General features: G+C 46.4%; 1 protein-coding gene across 1 annotated transcript; it reads left to right on the top strand.

Moving 5' to 3' along the window:
• The first annotated feature begins 78 nt into the window (after positions 1 to 78).
• On the top strand, positions 79 to 4717 carry LOC127343352 (uncharacterized). Its single transcript, XM_051369468.1, has 3 exons — positions 79 to 802; positions 1181 to 1748; positions 4399 to 4717. Exons 1-3 carry the CDS (start codon positions 189 to 191, stop codon positions 4558 to 4560), a joined length of 1344 nt encoding a protein of 447 aa, XP_051225428.1. The 5' UTR covers positions 79 to 188; the 3' UTR covers positions 4561 to 4717.
• The last annotated feature ends 15813 nt before the right edge of the window (positions 4718 to 20530 follow it).

The raw sequence follows: 20530 nt of genomic DNA on the forward strand, positions 1-20530 counted from the left end.
TCGAATTCGAACCGAAGGAAACCGGGTCAGATACCGACGGCAATTTCCTCTAAAAGAGACCCACAGGTGGCCCCAGACATACATCTCCAAAGTTGACCGACCCCTTTTCCTCTTCTCCCTTTCCGTCTCGACCTCGCCGAGAAGTAGCACCAAACCTAGGGTTCCGTCCACCACCACCGCCGCGCGCCATGGCGGAGGCCCCCCAGTACCAGATCCAGGTGCGCCTGCTGGACGGCCGAACCCGCTGCCTCCTCTTCCCGTCCCCCACCCTCACCGGCTCCACCCTCCTCCACACCATCTCCGCCCTCACCCACATCCCACCCACCTCCCTCCGCCTCGTCACCGGCCGCCGCACCATCTCCCCCACCACCACCCTCCTCGCCCCGTTCCCCTCGGCCACCACCCTCCTCCGCCTCCGCGGCGGCAAGGGCGGGTTCGGCTCGCTCCTCCGCGGGGCCGCCTCCAAGGCGGGCCAGAAGAAGACGAGCAACTTCGACGCCTGCCGCGACATCAACGGCCGCAGGCTCCGCCACGTCAACGCCGAGCGCCGCCTCGAGGAGTGGCGCGCCGAGGCCGCCGACCGCCGCCTCGAGCGGCTCGCCGAGGACTTCCTCAGGAAGAAGGCCAAGGAGGCGGGCCGCGGCGGCCGCGGCGTCAGCGCCGCTGAGGTCGACAAGTACCTCGACAAGTACCGCAGGGACGCCGAGAGCTGCGTCAATGCCGTGGAGGAGTCCGTGCGCGCGTCGCTTGGGAAGAGGAAGGCTGTCAACAAGCCGCGGGACGCCAAGAAGCTTAAGATCTGGTGAGTGCTAGTAGAAGAACAACTTATCTCTTGTTCTGTTATGCCCAACTGTACACCAAGTATTGTGATAATTTGACTAAACTGATGCATGTTGTTTCAACCTTAGTTCATCTGAAATTGTAACCGAATATGGTTTAGGTTCTATTTTTTATTTTATATGGTGAACATATATTGGAGGCGTTTTATACTCTATGTTCTATTTGTGGTGAAATTTACATAGTTATTGCTGATTTAAGTCTGTTGAGGGTGCAAAAAATGGTTTTCTCTGGTTGCGAATCTGCCTATTATTAGCTAATGTAATCAAGCATGTTACACTCAAGAGTGGTGTGGACTGTTATTTTGTGGTGCTAACTATCTGATTTGATCAAATTATTTTAGGATGGGCAAGAAGAAGGTAGCAGACGATGAGAGCGATAGTGAAAGTGACAGTGACAGTGATGTGGATGATGATGAGGATGCAGATGCAAAACCTGCAGCTCTTGATGATGGGAATTGCTCAAATGGGTCCAACAAAAGTGAGGATGACAAGGTTGATCTGGCTTCAGTTTCCGGGTCACATTCAGAAGGAGAGTCCTCGGGTGAAAAGTCCCATAGCAGTGATTCGGAGAAAAATGGAAATGCTCTTCAGGAATCCATTGAATTAACAATTAGATCAGGGTGTGAGTCTGAGTTGCCCACTTTAGAGTGTGAGGGGGGAATGACGGATCAGCCTGCTCCTGAGAACACTTCTGAAAATGGAACTTCTGAGAATGGTGTGAGTGCCCTTTCAGAAGAAGTTCTCAAAACTGATGACAAAGCAGATGTGGAGAACACCGGTTCGGCTACATCACTTCCTAATGACCCTGAGGTGCCTCCAGTGGAAGAATCTGCTGATGTAAATACTAAGTCTCCTCTGCCAGAGGAGCCTGTGGATCTGACAGCATTCAGTTCAGCTGCAGAATTGGAGGTATGTTGTGTTCTTTGCTGCTCCTGGTACATATTTATCACCAATTCCCCATAGTTACATAATAACTGTTTGCAGGCATGTAGGTAGTAGCGTAGTGATGTTGTCATAATTAAAAGGTGATTTGCTCTTGACAGTTGGATTCTCGTGAAAATTCAGCAACTTGTCGAAAGCCAATTGTTAGGATCAATTAGTAGTAGTAATAATATAGCATAATCAGTCATCTATCACAATGACGGCACAATTTCACTTAAGCAGGAGTTCAGATCAAATGAATTTCAAACCACCGAAATAGCATATGTTGTTTGTGTTTTACATTACCCTTAGAATCACCAGGTCAGCTATCACAATGATGGCCCAATTTCACTTAAGCAGGAGTTAAAGATCAAATGACTTTCAGACCATCCAAATAGCATTTGTTGTTCTGACCACGATAGTTTGTTGTCTAATAGACTCAACATGTTTCACATTACCCTTAGAATCACTAGCTCAGCCTATTGTGTGCCCAACTTGTCTTACAAAAAGTGCTAAACATTAATCGTGTCAAATGGATGCATAAGCAGCTGCCAACTGGCGTAGAAGCTCATATATAATTAGTACTCCACTTGCATAATGAGCTCGTGTAGTAGCAATGAAGATAAATCATTTGAACTGGCATATTTTCATCGGATGGACTGCAGTTACAGCAGCACGAATTACCTTCTCCATCTTGTCTGTGCTGTCCATTAGTTTGATTACAAAATTATCTTTAAGATTTCAACTTAGAAATTCTAACTTATGACCAGGATAGTGTTTGTTTTATTTAGATTGGATTTTAGAGTTTGAAGTCTTTGATCACAAGTTGAGTCAGCTCTATAGTAAGAAAATTGCTTCTTTATGCCGTACTGACCCTCAGTTTGCTGAATTGCCATCGAATAAACTCTTTTCTGATTTTCCATCACGTAAACACAACTTCCTGTCTATATACCATTGCTGTTATTTTTCCATGTGTGAACTTCCCCTAACCGTCATATACATGTGACATGTCAGTATTTTGTCTAAATCCCCAGACTACCCTCGCTCCACCTCCTAAAAAAAGGAGAAAAGAACATTATGTTCTGTACTGCCATGCTTTTTGCTGCTATGTCTTACTTTTGAGGTAGAAGAAGCATCTGACAGATGGGATTCAAAGGGAAAAAAAAGAAAGAATAGATTAGTGATTGGCTGAATATTTAAGACATCTGATTAGCTAGGAAAGAATAGAAAAGAAAAGAAGGTCATGTGTGGAGCATGGGCCCACAAAAAGCTAAGATATAGTTTGGATTTTCGGAATTGTAATCTGGAGGAAAATAATGTGGCTAAAGTAAATATTGAATCAATTCCAAACACTTTAAACAATCCAATATGATTTTGTAGTGAGTCATATTTACAAGAAAATCAAATAGGTCTTTATCTTATTGCAGGGATCAAATAGTTCTTTATTAAAGGAATTAAATCTTCAAAATACAAATAGTTCTAGAAAATTGTTTTGAACTTAGAAAAAGGTAGTACCTAATCAAGATAGTTATTTGGTTAGTTGTATTATTACACCTTCTTTATTTTTTGCAGCGATCAAATAGTTTTTCATTAAAGGAATTACATCTTTAAAATGTAAATAGTTCTAGAAAATTGTTTTGAACTTAGAAAAATGTACTCCCTCCGATCCATTATAAGCGTCGAAACTTAGTACAGAAGTTGTACTAACTTAGTATTAAATCTCCGACACTTGTTATGTATAGGAGGGGGTAGTTTCTAATCAAAATAGTTATTTGGTTAGTCGTATTGTTACACCTTTTTTTTCTTATTTGCTACTGAGGGCAGGAATGTCTTTTTGCACAATGGATGCCCTTTGCCCCTTGGGCATGGAAGCTAGAAGTTGTGTTTGTGTGCTGACAAATAAGCAAATTGTGTTTGTTCGATGCAATTTGAGCAAACTGAGCGCTTCTAAGGGGAAAATAAGCAATTTTCTCCTTTATAATAGTTTGTGCATCACATAACTAGCTAGATCAAGCGATTAGAATTACTCCCTCCATCCCAAAATATAAGGCACGCCATTTTCGTACGTTCTTTGATGCACAACTTTGACCAATAATATATGCAACATTATATGGTTTCAGAATGTATAAATGGTATCGTTGCATTTGTCTTGCAAATCTTTTTAATTATATATATATTTATTACAAATTTTGTGGATATATTATAAGTACAAATTATAGTTTAAGTTATAAGTTAATGAACAACCGAATTTAATACTGTCTCATATTTTTGGACGGAGGGAGTAAGAAATAATTGAATAATCAGTCTTTCTGTCATCCAAGTTTTCTCTCATATATATTCTACCATCTCATCTCCTTCAAGATGTGTGCAATCTACTGTATTTTATTTGACCAGTTGTGAGCTGAGGTTCATGATAGACATCAACCAGCTCCTTACTACTTGGTCTCAGTTCTTCATTCTAATGTCCTCCGTATGTTCATTAGGTCAAATCTATTTACCATCTTCAGATGTTTTGCTTATTTTGTCTAAATCCTGTATTGTTTATACACATTTCACGGGAGTCCCGAAGATTGTATGCTTTTTATGGTCTGAAATAATTCTTTATATCATGTGGCTCATCAACTCTGTTGTCATCTAGGTGCTTGGCATGGAGAAGCTTAAGCTGGAGCTCCAGACTCGTGGACTAAAATGTGGCGGAACCTTACAAGAGCGTGCAGCCCGACTTTTCCTTCTGAAAACAACCCCACTGGATAAACTTCCGAAGAAGCTGCTTGCGAAGCCCAACTCTGGAGGGAAGTGAGTTGTAGTAATAAATAACGACTACTATTACTAAGAAAGCAAAATACAATGTCTGAGCTCCTCTGTTTGACTGTATTTGTTGTAATGTGATCAGAAATATTTTGCCTTGGCACTGGAAATTAATGTGATCTCTGTATGTATAATATTTGTTACTCTTACTCCCTGATTTTTTTGCTGTGTTATCACTTGGAGCTGCTTCCGCCTCAAGCACTTCTACATTCATGTATCCTGGAGCTGACTTTTGGTTGTAATCCCTGACTCCTTTATAAAATCGTTATCATGATAGAAGTTAATTTGTGCAAATACAATAGTACAGTCAACTAAGTGGTATGCTGCCACTTCCGCAGGGTTTCACCTGGCTATTGCCTGATTTTGTTTTCTTCTAAACGCTGACTGGCGACTGATCCCACTTTACTTGTAATATATGTTGTTTTAAGGATAGAGATTGGCGCTCAAGACTTGAAACCGTCGTGGATTGCTTTGGCAGTCGCTTTGCAAAATTTCTCCGAGACCAATCAAGTGAACTTGGGCGTCAGCGGCGCGAATGTCTCCATTGCGCATTTGCTTTCCCTTTTTACCTCGTTCGAAACGGTCTTGGATAAGTCTCGCGTAGCCTTCTCTACAAGCGCACGATAACTCCTTTGAGCCGGTCTGCAATCGCGACAGTCTGATAGCGGCTTGAGGTCTCCGAGGTAAAGAATCTCGTCCTCCCTGGCTGAGGTGACCGTATTTTCCAAGATTCTTACCTTTGATTCAGACCCTGGTACTCACGGCGTTGGATCACTCCAAAGTCCAAGTCGATCAATCTATGCTATCAGAGTCATGGGTATGGGTGTAGTGTAACTTTTGAGGTAAAAGTCGTTTGCATGGACGATCCGTGGGTCAAGTTCAGATCAGGAGAGATGGGGCATGATGGTTAGGGATTAGGGGTGATGCACTGCACCAGACGATGCCGTTACCTTACCATGTCTGGAGGAAGAGGCGAGAGTATGCACGGACGTGCCGTGACTAGCACGAAGACCGCATCGCCGCCGCAAAATTGGCCGCATTCGGGTGGTCGCCGTGTTGCTTTCCTCTTGAATGGGCGAGTGGCAGTGGCTCAGTGGCTGAGTGACTGGGTCGCCTGTTCGTCTATTTTCTCCCTGTTATGGAAACGGCCAAGAAAGCTGAAAGTCTCTTTGACACATAAGCACCAGTGCTCTTAGTATTTGAAAAACATATTTCTGTGATTTTAAAAAATCTGAAATTAAATGCACATACATATATAAACATTTTGAAGGTACAGTGTAAATTTCGGATGAAAATATGCTGTATTTTGAGCTATACGAAAAAGACAAATTTCCGATAAACATCTAAAGTTTCCATCCCCACAAATTTGTTATTTTTCCTTAGCGCAAAATACAACGCAATTTCTACCAAAAATTTACACGAGTATTTAGAACATGTGTATGTATTCATGGAATACAATTTATAATTTTTTGAAACATGTAAATATAATTTTAAATATTACAAAAACCAGAAGCACTAGCACCCGGGTGCACCAAATCTGCTTTCGAAAGCGGAAAGTACATACACAAGCTTTGGACAAAGCTAACCGGGCTTGATCGTTTTCTTGGGTTTGGATCTTTTTTCCGAATTCAAAGATTCATTTATCAGGATTACAATAACTAGTAAGAGTGTTAGAAAGAAAAACTTGATTTATAGTTAATCCACATGCATCTTCTTCTATCTAGTCTAGCTTATTTAGGGCACAAGTGAGGTGCTCGATTAGCATCACACCCAATAAAGAAAACTCTAAAACTAGGAAAAGCTTTCATAATCTTCCTTATTTTCTAACAAATAGATCTGACCTCCGATCAATTTTACATGAAAGAGACTGTGGCCATCGTTTATGTGTGTTCCGTGTTTTCTTCCAGCCAAATACTAAGATAGTACGTAGTTACGTACAACACAAACTTTTGGTAACACTAACGAGGAAATTTAGTGGATAAATGGAGACCAAGGTACATAGAGCTCTTTAAAAGTTTCGAAAAATTCTAAAAAAAAAATCTTGAATTTAGCAAATGATGCATCATAAGTGTGCAAAAATCTTAGTGTAAAAATCTGTATATTGAAGGCTATTTAAAAATGGCAAATTCTAGCAAACTTTATAGTTTTGAAATATACACTATTCACGATAATCAGATTTATGTATAGCTTGGCTTTCATTTGTCGAGGAAATTCAGGTATGCAGAACGATACTGAATAAGAACATATATTGTCTTGATCTAACTGGTTGCCACCTCTTTCCACGGACCACCTACATATGAACCAAACTGAAACAAAGCGCATGTCTGGGTGGCTGACACAAGGTTACGAAGTGAAGCTAGAACTAGTAAATTACAGAGGCGCCGGTGTGCCGGTGACTAACCACCGTGAGCCAGGCCAGGACTAGGCGCGTACATGCACGTCTACACGACAGACGAGCTAGACCTCCTGTATCGGCTCGAGCCTCGGCGGCGTCCGCGCTCCGCCGTACGACGGCGCCGGGCTCCCGCTGCCACCTCCATCCCCAGCCCTAAGCCGGCGCGTGATGTCGGCGATCCTGGCCTTGCGCTCCTTGGCGTTATGCTCCTCCAGCCGCGCGATCAGCCTCTCTGCCTCCTTCCTCGTCACCACCACCTTCACCGTGACCACTGCGTTGGTCCCGCCTCCGGCCTTCCGGTCGTCGTCAGCAGCCACGCGGGGTCGACGCACGGTGGCGTCCCGCGCCGCCTTGCCGCCATGCCTCCGTCCAGATGGCACGGGCGTCGCCGCCCCGGAGCGCGGAGTCGTGGCCTCGTGGCGGTGGCGCGGCACGGCGTTGCCCATGTATTGTATGATGCTCTGGCCTGTGTGCACGTATATGGTGGTTACGCAGCTGAGGCCCGGACAAGTGACCAGTAGTGATGATGGTGGTGGTGGTGGTTCTACTGGTTCGTTCGACTTCAAGTGAGATTGTGAGAATGATACGAAGTGCCTGCTGCGCTCGGTGATTTATAGCGAGCGTGCGTGGCGAGGAGCTGTGGTGAGATATACGGGCCAGACTGGTTCAAAAGGGGGGTAAAAGTGACGTGCGCACGGGGCTGACTGAGCTGAGCCGAGCCGAGCGTGTTAGACCAGGGCAGAGGGCTCACTGAGTGGACTCGAGTACTCGACGCACGCGCACGAGCGGGCTTGGTCTGGACCTCGCTCTCGACCTGGACCTGTGTGGTTTGGGCGTGAGATCGACGGGTGGCATCTACGTACATACGTCGTTGATCCAACTCGGCGAACGCTGGACCGTCAAGGCGTCAACGACGTGATCCCAGATTACCAGGGGTCGCGTTTCTACTCGATCGATTTGACACTACCCAGGTGGGCCGTCCGTCGGTCAGTCGTCTCTAAGGGCATCTCCAACGGACGACGCAAACTGACGCTGCGTAACCGTTTGCGTCCGCGCGGATCGAAAATGCGCTTGCACCCACCTTCAGCAGGGCGACGCATCGTATTCGGGGCGTCCGCATCGACGCAAACGCGGCGTAAATATACGGTACGTTTGCGTCTCCGCGATCGCGCCGATCGTCCACTCGCTTCCCCCACAGGCCCGCCTGGCAGCGACCGTGGCTCGATCGGCGCAAATTAAAGCACAACAGCCGTCGTGGAGGTCAACCGCCGGAGTGGTAACCACGCCGATCAACCCGCCAACCGCCGGAATGGAGCGCCGAATCGCCGCGAAAGAGCAAGCGCATGCCTCTTTGTTATACGCGTCGCCATTAATCCCCGCTGGATATAACCCCAGCGCCTGCTGTTAATCACGTCCAACTGGCTGTCATTCTTCTTCTTCTCCAACACCGGCTAGCCACCATGAGCAACTTGTCGTTGCCGTCAGACACGGACAGCTAGGGAAAGCCGTCGGGATGGCGGCATTGGTGGGATAGGGCTGCGACGCCCAATGACCCTAGCTCCCCGCCGAGGGAGGTCGAGGAGGAGGGAGGCGCCGTTAGCATCGACGACCAGGAGGAGGAGGAGGAGGAGGAGGAGGAGGGCTCCGACGGCAAGTGGGAACGGCTGGAGGCGGCGGACGATGCGGCGGCGGCAAGGAAGGAGGCAAGGGCCCGAGCGAGGGCGCGGGCGCGGGCGGAGCGTCGTCGTCCGTTCACCAATGACGACGAAGAAGACCCCACGGACCAGTCGTCCGACTGGAACACAACACTACTGGAAAATAGGCCTTCTGTGACGCACCAAATTAGACTTCTGTGGCGCATATCTCGATCGCCACAGTTGTCATGCGATTAGCATTTGAATTCTGTGGCGCATACGTACATGCGCCACAGAATTCTTGAAACTTCTGTGGCGCACCAGGTCAATATGCGCCACAAAATTTCTTGAAAACTTCTGTGGTGCACCATGCCAATATGTGGCACAGAATTTATTTTTTGAATTTTAAAAAAATGGCGGCCAGATCTAGATCTAGATCTAGATCTGGGGCCGCCGGAATTTTGCTGGTTTTTTTTTGGAATTTCGCCGAAAGGTGAGTGGTTGGGTGGGTTGGGATGGGTTGGGTTGGGTGGGTGGGGTGGGGTGGGGTGGGGTGGGTGGAGGAGGAGGAGGAGACCGGCCGACCGGAGGAGGTGGTGGTGGAGGAGGAGGAGGTGGTGGTGGTGGTGGGTGGTCGCCGGAGGAGGAGGAGGAGGAGGTGGTGGTGGTGGTGGTGGAGGAGGATGAGGTGGTGGTGGTGGTGGTGGGTGGTCGCCTGAGGAGGAGGAGGAGGAGGTGGTGGTGGTGGTCGCCGGAGGAGGAGGAGAAGGTGGTGGTGGTCGCCGGAGGAGGATGAGAAGGTGGCGGTGGTGGTTGCCGAAGGAGGAGAAGAAGGTGGTGGTGATCGCCAGAGGAGGAAGCCATAGGTGGAGGAGGGAGAAGAAGGGAGGAGGAGGTGGTGGTGGTGGTGGTGGAGAAGAAGGGAGGAGGAGGTGGTGGTGGTGGTGGAGAAGAAGGGAGGGGAGGAGAAATGGAGGAGAGGGAGGAGAAGGAGGAGAAGTGAGGAGATGGAGACGTGAGGAGAAGTGGTGGAGGAGAAGTGAGGCGCCTCCGAAATATAAAATTCTGGCCAAAACTTCTGTGACGCATGGGCATAAGATGCGCCACCGAATTTTTTTTTTCAAATTTTCTATTTTGCAGGGAAAAATCTTTAACTTACCATATCTTTTTACTCTTTTTGAATTTGGCGATTCTAAAAAAAATCCCGGTCATTCTGATATATTGTGCGTTTTTTTCGAGTTCGCATGTAATCAGGAATTCAGTTTGATGGTTTTGCAATGCAATTTTGCAAAAATAAAAGTCAAAATTCATGTTTGTTAATTTTCAGTGGTACTAGATGACATAATACATGGGCACCTCGAAGGATTTATTTTTTTGAAATTTCTATCTATTTCTTTTTTATTTACAGTGCTAAAAAGGGGGATCCAGAGGAGTTGGAGTTGCGTGGGGAGAAAAAATTCTTCAACTTTCTGTGACGCATCTGCCTACATGCGCCACAGAAAGATGAACTTTTGTGGCGCATATGCCCGTGCGCCACAGAGTTTTGACTTTCTGTGGCGCATGTGGCAGATGCGCCACAGACTTCCCTTCGCTCATGTGCAGTGCTGGACCTCACGTGGGTCTGATGGAAATTATGTGGCGCATTCGTCCACATGCGCCACAGAAAGGCAAAGTTCTGTGGCGCACCAGTTCTACATGCGCACAAAAATAATTTTTGTGAAGCATATTTTTTACGTGTGCCACAGAATACATTTCTACCTATAATGATTTTCCTACTAGTGCAAGCTCCACGGACGCATCGTCTGGCAGTTCCTCTTTCAAGGAGGAGGTGACAAGCAAGAGGCGCGTCCGTGAGGATGACAAGGCGGGACCTTCTAACAAGAAGGACAAGAATTAGTTTAGAATTTCTTTATTTTCAAAGTTGTTCTCTAGTTTGTATGTTAATTGAACTTGTTCGATTCGAGAATTAGTTTTTAATCAGTACAACTTGTTTTCGCGTTTGAACTTGCTCTTTCAAAGATTCGTTAACCGATGTAGAAATTGGAGAGTTCTTCAACAAAAGAAAAAGAACAAACATGAAACAAAACAGTGGGGTGTCCAAAATACATCGGACCGCTGGGGTGCCCCCGACGCAAACAGATAATTTGCGCCTCGCGGTCATTTTCGCATCCATTGGGCCGCCAAAATGCGTCGCCTCCAAAACTTTTTTTACCCTAGGCGATTAGGGTTTTACTGCTCCGCCGGCGACTCTGTCATCGGTGTGAGATTCCACTGGTTACACCAGTGATCTTACCTATTCCTCCCTCTGGTCGACTGCTCGGGCTGACCCAGGGGACAGCTGGTCTATCCGCCCGACCTTGGCATCTTCTAGGAGGAGGTTTTTAGGTTTAGATTGGTCTTAGGCAGAGGGTGTGATGGCAGCATCGGCAAGCTCTTCTGGCAAAGGTAAAGGGAGAGAGGGAGATGAAGCACTCGCTCGAGCCTTGCAGAATTTAGACCTGAGAGAGGGAGAATTGGATGATGTTTTCATTGGAGAAACGGATCTTGCAGCGATGAAAAAGCAGGCTAGATGGCTAGCAGTAGCACGGGTAAACACAAGGAAACCGTTTAGTTCTAAGGAGCTTTTTGAGACCTTGAGGTATGTATGGGGCCTTGCCAATGATCCAGAGCTTCGTGAAGTGGATGATAACCTCTTCACCTTCAAATTTTTCTGTTTGGGTGATTGGAATAAAGTGATGCACCAGGGTCCGTGGCTATTCCGCAAATTGGTTGTTGTTATTGTAGAATATGATGGTCTGATCAAGCCTTCTGAGGTTCCGTTGGATAGGGTTGCAGTGTGGGCGCAAATCCATTCTATACCTTAAATGTATCGAGTCCAACCAGTTGTAGATCAATTGGCTCGAAGGATTGGCAGGGTGCAAAGCGTTGAGATGACTCATCAGAGATGGTATGAAGGAGATTACATACGTGTAAGAGCTAATATTGATGTGAGTAAGCCACTGATACGCTTCACGCCGCTGAATCTGGGTGGAACAGGCCGAATTTTATTGCAAGTGAAGTATGAGAAGATAGGATATTTTTGTGATGTATGTGGTATCATGGGCCATGACATGGAGGAATGTGGCGATGGAGTGCATCCGCCTGAGGCAGTACAGTATGGCAAATGGATGATAGCTAAAAGGAGGGTTCAGCTAGGCGGGCAACGTAATTTCAGAGCACCTTATGGTGGAAGATCTGGTGGCCGTGGTCGAGGAGGCCGTGGAGAAGCAGCAATGGTGCGAAAACGTCCTTCGGATGAGGCCTTTGATGCTGATAATTTGGACGATACTGCTTCCAGCCCTCTCAAGACAAATCCACATGGTTCTGCAGATGCAGATGGGAAGGGCAAAGAGGGCAAGGGAAGTGCCAAACAACAACTGACGTTTGGCGGTGAGTCAGAGGAGGATGAAGATCATATTCTACCAAAGGATGACAGGAAAGGAGAACAGGGTGAGGGGAGTGGTGCGTCTAACCTGGTGCCACCTCCACCACCAAACTATACATCTCCGAGAGAAAGGAAACGAACAAAGAAAGGGGCATACGGTAACAATTCAGAAGAAGTGAATGATATTGTCATGGCGACAGAGGCGGCCTCCGAGGAGGACCGCCAGGCCCAATGAGTACTTTAAGCTTAAACTATCGCGGGTTAGGCGATTCTGCGACAGTTAATGAGGTGCGCAAGCTCGCACGGATACACTCGCCAACAATCTTGTGTTTATTGGAGACACAGATTGCCAAGTATAGGATGGAAGGCTTGGCCTCCACATTTGGATATGATCATGCGTATGGAGTAGGTAGTACTGGACGAAGCGGGGGCTTATGCATCCACTGGAGCAACCCGTTAGTTCTAGACTTGAGAAATTTCTCGAAATACCACATAGACATGGTAGTTAGAGAGCCAGGAGAGGATCCTTGGAGAATTACAGCTTGGGTAAAGCAACACACCTCTGCAGAGTGTAATGAATCGTGACCTGTCACTCCCTATTCCGGGTTTTGGAACTGCGAACGCGGCCGGAAAGGAACTCCATAAAGTTCTAGACACCCGGCGAAGGCTGACGGACATAGCTCTTCAGAATAAATGCAACCTTTTGAAGAAATGCTTACAAAACTTGCATTGCCTATGACTTTCTGGTCTATGGCTGTAGCTAGTGCATTAAACACCTTTTTCTTATAATGAACTTGTTGGGTACGCTCGTACTCATCCCTCTTTAAATCCCCTGCTTAGATATGGAGGCATTGAAGGAGGATCTACAGTGCAACTCGAAGGTCGAGGAGTCAACAACTACTTCAAGGGACAGGACCCTGTCAGAAGAGTCAAACACCACATCCACCATGGAGAAAACCTAGATTAGCACTAGAAGGGAACTAGCTCCCTAAACCTAGCTCCTATTTAGCTAGAATCCAGTCATAGCCTCTATAACTAGTCAAATTCTCCATAGATAGAGTTCGTGATAAGATTAGACTACGAGTCGTTCTTCTGGAGTTTATTTGCAGTTTTACCTCATTGTAAAGTAGGAGGCTGTGCTGATCTTCTGTAAAGAGTATGTGTGTAACTCTATAGACATGGCTTGGACCCGCATATGTTTCTGTTGTACCACTCTGAGGGATGTAATACTAGTGAAATGGTGTTTCATTGGTGTTATGTCAACGACTTGCATACTACACCATGAAGTGGTATGCCGGGTCACCACAGGCTCTCTGTGAAATCATCCACGGGGGGGTAGCGAGGAGGCTCCATCACCTGTTCATCATTATCCTGCTGAGTGGAAGCCACGCTGCTTTTCCGGTGTTGAGATTGTTGTGGGTCGATAGCCACTACAAGAAAAGTTCGGATAGACAACGTCTCAAAATCGTCCGCTAAGGGGTATTTTCCGTCGCCTATGGGCCTAACCCGACGATATGGGTTCTGTTGTCGAAACTGCGTCAGGCAAAGTCCTACGACGATTTTTTCGGTCCGTCGCGCTTGGGCGCCCTTCCGCCACGGAAAATCGGACCGTTGCAGAAGTGTTTCCGGGAGCCCGTTGATCGCCGACGTCATGCAACCGACACGTGCGACGCCGTTAATCGCGATTAACGGCGTTAACTCGCTGAAACCCCGTGGTAGATGGTAGGCCCACACGAGGCTCGCCACGTCTTAAGCGGGCGGCCCATTAAGTTTGCGGGCGGGCCGACTTAGTTTGACCGGTCAACTATATAGCTGGGCTGGTCCATTAGTTACGTGGGCCGGGCCTAACCTCTAAGGTTGACTGGTCAAAACTTTAATGGGCCGGCCCACTAAGCATGTGGGCGGGCCGAATGCACTCGTTTGACCGGTCAACAGGCAAATGTGCCGGCCCACAAGACAGGTGTGACCCACTTGCCTGTTATCGGGCCGGCCCATTTACCAAGTGGGGTCCACCATAAAACAAGCGGGCCGACCCATGAAGTTAGTGGGCCGACCCAATTAGCATGTGGGTACCACTTTCCTGCTACCGGGCCGGCCCATTTAGTACGTGGGGTCCACAATAGATCAAATGGGCTGGCCCAACAAGCCAGTGGGCCGGGCCAAAAGCACAGGTGGGTCCCACTTTCCAGTTAAAGGGCCGGCCCATTTAGTATGTGGGGTCCACCATATAGCAAGTGGGCCGGCCCAACAAGATAGTGGGCCGGGCCAAAAACACAGGTGGGTCCCACTTTCCAGTTAAAGGGCCGGCCCATTTAGTATGTGGGGTCCACCATATAGCAAGTGGGCCGGCCCAACAAGATAGTGGGCCGGGCCAAAAACACAGGTGGGTCCCACTTTCCTGTTAAAAGGCCGGCCCATTTAGTATGTGGGGTCCACCATATACCAAGTGGGCCGGCCCAACAAGATAGTGGGCCGGGCCAAAAGCACAGGTGGGACCCACTTTCCTGTTAAAGGGCCGGCCCATTTAGTATGTGGGGTCCACCATATAGCAAGTGGGTCGGCCCAACAAGATAGTGGGCCGGGCCAAAAACACAGGTGGGTCCCACTTTCCTCTTAAAGGGCCGGCCCATTTAGTGTGCGGGGTCCACCACAAAAGCTTTTGGGCTGGCCCAACAAGTTAGTGGGCCGGCCCAATTAGTATGTGGGCCGGCCCAATTAGTATGTGGGGTCCACGGTAAATTAGGTGGGCTGGCCCGACGAGTTAGCAGGCCGGCCCAATAAGCTTGTGGGGCCCACTTTTCTGTTATTGGGCCGGCCCAGTAGTGGGTGGGGTCCACCTTAAAGCAAGTGGGTTGGCCCAATAAGTAAGTGGGCCAGCCCGTTTAGTTGGTGTTTATATGCCGACATAATAGGCGCTTTAGGATTTTGCGGGCCGACACATATGTGATTTCGCTTAATTGAGCCGTTTAAGGGATGGGAATTTGTGATTTAGATACTGAGAATATTTACGCAAAGACATGATTTAATCAGGGTAGCCTCACTTACCACAAGCACCATAGAAAAAATGCGCGAAAGAACTATAAAAACTAACTAAATATTACATCAGCTGCAAGGCTTTGAAAAAATATTACAGAACCCAGAGAAATTGAATGGTAATTAAACCTAGCAATACAATGAAGCAATCCGGCAATCTTTTAAGTTGTCCATGTAGCACCTATATCTGAAACAAAGACATTACAAGTTAAGACAGCAACAATGGAAAGGCAAAGACACTACAATATTGTTTGCCAAATAATTTGGAACTAATCATTTTGTCGTTATAACAAGATCATTGTAATGTGCACAATAAGCAAACAAAGAGTGCATGCCGCATACCAACAGCCAATATAACAGAGCATGTTAGAATGAAATAGCAGACTTACTACTGCCGAGTCCCATGCAAACCAACATGTTCAGGGAGTACAAAATTGGCATGAACAACATAGTAGCAGGCTATAAATTTTGTAACAACGACTGAGCAAGATGAAGTTATGATGGCTACATCTACAGAGCAGAGAATGTAAACCAAAAATAGAAGTTACGATGGAAAAAGCTAAAGAGGAGGAATGTGAACCAACATGTGCCAAGTGCAATTACTTCATATTGGCCGTGAACTAAATAATACTCATGAACTTATAGTGAAGGGGATGCAAATCAAGATGTTTCGGGATATAAACTTGTAATGAGAAACACATAGAGGATAGTTAATGATGGAGCTTAGGATGGACCAGATACAGAATATAGTGGGATCACCTGTGAACTTGTATAAGAGGGAATGCAAACCAATATGTTCAGCATTCCATATGTGAGCGTCATGCCAAGTCAGAGAAACAAGTCAATAATGCAGCTTTTGAAGAACAAGATTGCACGCAAAATTATTATCTAGTAGTATGACAAGTTTATTTGTATTACAGGCTAGATAGCAGAGTGATAGCATGCCAAACTAAGTCCTTACTTTGTTAGCTTACAATGAACTAGATACAAAACAATGGCATCACCTGTAGTACAGGGAATGCAAACCAACATGTTCAGGGAGAACAAGATTGGCATGAACAAAATAGTAGCAGCCTATAATTTTTGTAACAACGACTGAGCAAGATAGAAGTTATGATGGCTACATCTACAGAGCAGGGAATGCAAACCAAAATGTTCAATCGCTTAAAGTTAGCAATGAAGTAGAAAATAGCAAGGTGTTATGGTCATAGCTAGGAATGAACTAAAAGAGCTTCAGACAAACAAGCATCTGAACCCAGAACATGGCGCTAAAACAAGGGACTTACATTAGGAGAAGCACTCTATGGGAGTCACAGCAGATCTTCCTGGGATTGATAGATCCGGTGATGAAGTACGCTACATGTGCTACTTGGGGTTGGAGAGACGGCCATTACACTTCATGGTTACTCATCTCATCTGCAAAAACGTAACGGCGCGTCGTTAGCACAGACAGGTTCCCCCAAGATTAAACAAGAACTTGCAGGCAAGCAATAGAAAAGCGACAGTAGAAGAGTTTAGATCATGCACGGCGCCGGTGAAGCAGATCCGATTCATGCACAGCGGTGTCGGTGAGCAAGATCCGATGCGGTGGACGACGGATCCAGCAAAGCGGCTCCGGTGGGGTGGACGATACCGAAGCTAAAGCGACTGCGGTAGACTGCTGGATGAGCATATGGTTTCGAGGTTCGGCGGGGATGATCCAGTCCGGTTGATGACGGCATCGATGAAGCGGCTCCGGCAGGCAGCCGGATGATGAGGATCGCGAGGCCTCGGGTAGGCCAGGGAAGTCCGGCGGGGATGTTCCGGTGCGGTGGTCGTGGAGGTGGGAGAGAGGGACTTGGGAAGTTCCGGTGGGTGGTCTGAGGGAAATGAATTTTTTTTTGGAGGGTTTCCGGGCTAGGGAGGTGGTGATCCAAAAAATGATGGGCATACCCCCCACAACCGAGTTTGCTGTCATCTCCACAGGGGTAGAATGGGAATTTGGAAGCGTGTGAAATTTTTGTATTTTGTGGGCGGGAAGTTTTGCCGCTATGAGATTTTGAATTTGGCTACCGTCCAAGTATAATGATAAAAAATTGTGACACCGTACTAGTACCTCTGTTCAAGGCCGAGTGCAAAATCAAATCATTATCACATTAAATACCGGTCACTACCATGATCATGATCTATCTCTGAAATTAGCGTATCCGCTAGATCTTGCAAAGTATAATGATAAAAAGAATTGTGAGACCGTACTAGTACTTCTCTTCTAGGCCGAGTGCAACAGCAAATCATCATCACGTTGAAAATTTGTTACAATGATCATGATCTATCCCTGAAATTGGCGCATCCGCTATATCTTACAAAGTATAATGATAAAGAATTTGTGAGACGGTACTTCTGTTCAAGCCCGAGTGCAACATCAAATCATCATCACGTTGAATTTTTTTTACCATGATCATGATCTATCTCTAAATTTGGCGCATCCGCTAAATCTTGCAAAGTATAATGATAAAGAAATTGTGAGACAGTAGTAGTACTTCTGTTCAAGGTTGAGTGCAACATCAAATCATCATCACGTTGAAAATTTGTTACCATGATCATGATCTACCTCTGAAAATGGGCGCATCCGCTAAAACTTGCAAAGTATAATGATACAAAATTGTAAGACCGTACTAGTACTTATGTTCAAGGTCGAGTGCAACATCAAATCATCATTACATTGAATATTGTGTTACCATGATCATGATCTATCTCTGAATTTGGCGCATCCGCTAAATCTCGCAAAGTATAATGATAAAAAAATTGTGAGACTGTACTAGTACTTATGTTCAAGGCCGAGTGCAGGATCAAATCATCATCACGTTGAAATTTGTTACAACGATCATGCCATATCTCTAAAATTGGCACATCCACTAAATCTTGCACGTGGCGCATCTCGGTGCGGAGCAACAGGACGGTGATATCAAGGTTGAGGCGTCGATAGCGTCATCGGGCTCTCTTCTCTTGATAGATCTTCTACATGGCGCGGCGCACCGCCTGCCGAGAAGAAGTCACATTTGAGACCGAGGTGGAGACGTCGCCAGCATCCTCGAGGCGCGGCCGCCCTTCTACGAGCCAGCCTCGACTCAAGGTATGAATCCATGCGTTGTCGCACCCTTCTGCCAATGAAGTGGGGTGCCTTAGATTTATTGTTCTTCTCTTACAATTATTTCGAGCCGAACATGTGTGCTCTTTCTCTGAATATATTGCTTGAAAAGCTAACCAAGTTACTTAAATTCACTTTGTTCTTAATCTTGCGTGCTAATTTTGTTATTTTTGCTGACGGTGGTGCGCGCAATGATATTTATTTGTGGGTGTGTTGAGCTGTTAGGCCTAAGTCGAAATCCTCAGCTAAACGAGGACTCAGCTTAACACATAAAAAAAGGTGTTCAATCTCTCCCACAATGTCCTCTTCTTTCCTCTTCCTTTATTGGAACTTGTTTTGCAGACAAGGAAAGTGACACGTGTAATGTGAGTAAAACCCTCTTAGCCAAAATTAGCTACGAGCAATATTTTCTGTATTGTAGATGCCCCAATTGACTCTCATCCCCAGTGTAGTCTTTTTTTATGTCAGTATAGACTTCTTTACTGGATGTATACTATCGTACATGGCATGCATTTGCCTAATGAGCAGCATTGTATTGCTATTCTAGCCAACCTGATCGATCTGTCAAGCTTCATGCACGAGATGCCATGTTTAATTTACTCCCTCGCTCTGAACTTTAAAACGGGACCGGGAGCATGAGGGCCACATTAACCCACGATCTGAAAACTGTTGGTCTATCCTAGAAACGAGGAGGTTTAAGGAAACGAGGAGTCCAGCGCGTGCGGAAGGTGCTTTAATCGTGCGAGCATGCAGGGGCAAAATGAGGAAACTAGCGATTACTTTCTCTCCTGCCAGTCTTATACCTTAATAAATGGGCAAACTGAGCACGTTGTAGCTAATCCTTTTATTAATGAAGCAGCTATATTAGTCAATAAGATTGCCTTATGTTTTTCCTCAGTTTTCCCCAAGACCTTATTTGTAACCCGCAGAAGGAGCTCAGACGGGAGGATTCCCGTTAAGTTGACCGTTCCGTGCTGACGTATGGGGATAGTAGAAAGGGACCGCGTGGGACAGGACGAGACCGCGTTTGGTTGTACATGAGCAGGAGCTGGGTTCTGTCTCTCTCGACGCGAATTGACATTTTTAAGAGCACCTTTTCCCCCCTCTGTCTCTTTGTCTTTTTTAACCAAATTAGTATCAAATCTAGAGAAGCTTGCATTTCTGTCTTTCTTCAATTATTTGTGCCTTTTGGCCCTCGTTGTTTGCCCAATATGGCAGCAAATCTAGTACTCCCTCTGGTCCATATGTATGTAGTTAAATCTAGAAGCAGATCTCCAGAGTAATGTACGACAAATTCACAGTCATAGTAATTCAAGAAAACAAAGTAGGGCCAACAAAATATAGTAGAATAGGGATAGATAATAGGGATCCCTCCCTAGATAATAAGCTGCATACACAGCAGCCAACATAGTAACAGGTTCGAGGTTCTTCACAACACCATCATACTAACAACATAACAACAAGGGATCCCTAGCTAACAACAAAATAGAAGCTGCTTTGCAGCAGCAGCACACGTCAAGGACTCCGCCTACCCCATCTGCCTCTTCCTCCACTTGTTTCTCCCCTTGGGAGCCTTGGGCTTGAGCGGAGGCATGCGCCCGGCGGAGATCTCCACCCGCTGGAAGCTGCGGAGGTGCATGCCGAGCGCCATGTGCTTGGCGCAGAAGGAGTGGGGGTTCACCGTCGCGCCGACCTTGGGGAAGGTGTTGCCGATGTTCTCGGCATGCGTGAGGAGGTAGTTGAAGTCAGTGCCGCCGAGCCTCCGAGTGTAGAAGGGGCACCTGTAGACACCCTTGGCGAAGTAGGAGACGTACTGGCCGACCTGCAGCCTCCGCAGCACCTGGCGAGTCTTGATGTCATGGTGCTCGTCGTCGCTGCCGACGTCGCTGCCAGACAGCTGATCCATATCAAACGGGAACTATTAGTGAATGAGTTGCAACGATGACTAACGTGCATGATAACAAAGTAAGGAAAAACAGAGCCAGCCTTAGTTAGAGTGGACACGATTATATGTCTACAGGGATGGAGTAAGTGAACCAAAGCTCATGCACAACAGATTTGTACACAGCAATGGTTCGCTGAACCCACCCTGTAAAAATTTGTGCCCGACGATTCATCATAGGCAAAGAAACAGATTCCAGATCTGAATTTGAACACATTCCAGAATATTTGCAAAATTAAACGGTTGATATCTTTTGATTCGTGCATAAAATAACTGACTGAGATCCCATAAATTAACTGATTGAGATCCCATTATTACTTGCATAAATTAACCGAACGGCCGAACTCCAAATCTTAAACGAAATCAAGAAGGGATCAAAGCAAAATGGAATAAAATCGGCGCAAATA

The sequence above is a fragment of the Lolium perenne genome, chromosome 3, assembly GCF_019359855.2.
Source record: "Lolium perenne isolate Kyuss_39 chromosome 3, Kyuss_2.0, whole genome shotgun sequence".
NCBI classification, from domain to species: Eukaryota; Viridiplantae; Streptophyta; class Magnoliopsida; order Poales; family Poaceae; genus Lolium; species Lolium perenne.

Coding starts and splice junctions, on each gene's coding strand:
- LOC127343352 (XM_051369468.1), top strand. CDS start 189: ATGGCGGAGGCCCCCCAGTACCAGATCCAGGTGCGCCTGCTGGACGGC. Junction 803..1,180: donor GCCAAGAAGCTTAAGATCTG/GTGAGTGCTAGT, acceptor AAATTATTTTAG/GATGGGCAAGAAGAAGGTAG. Junction 1,749..4,398: donor GTTCAGCTGCAGAATTGGAG/GTATGTTGTGTT, acceptor GTTGTCATCTAG/GTGCTTGGCATGGAGAAGCT.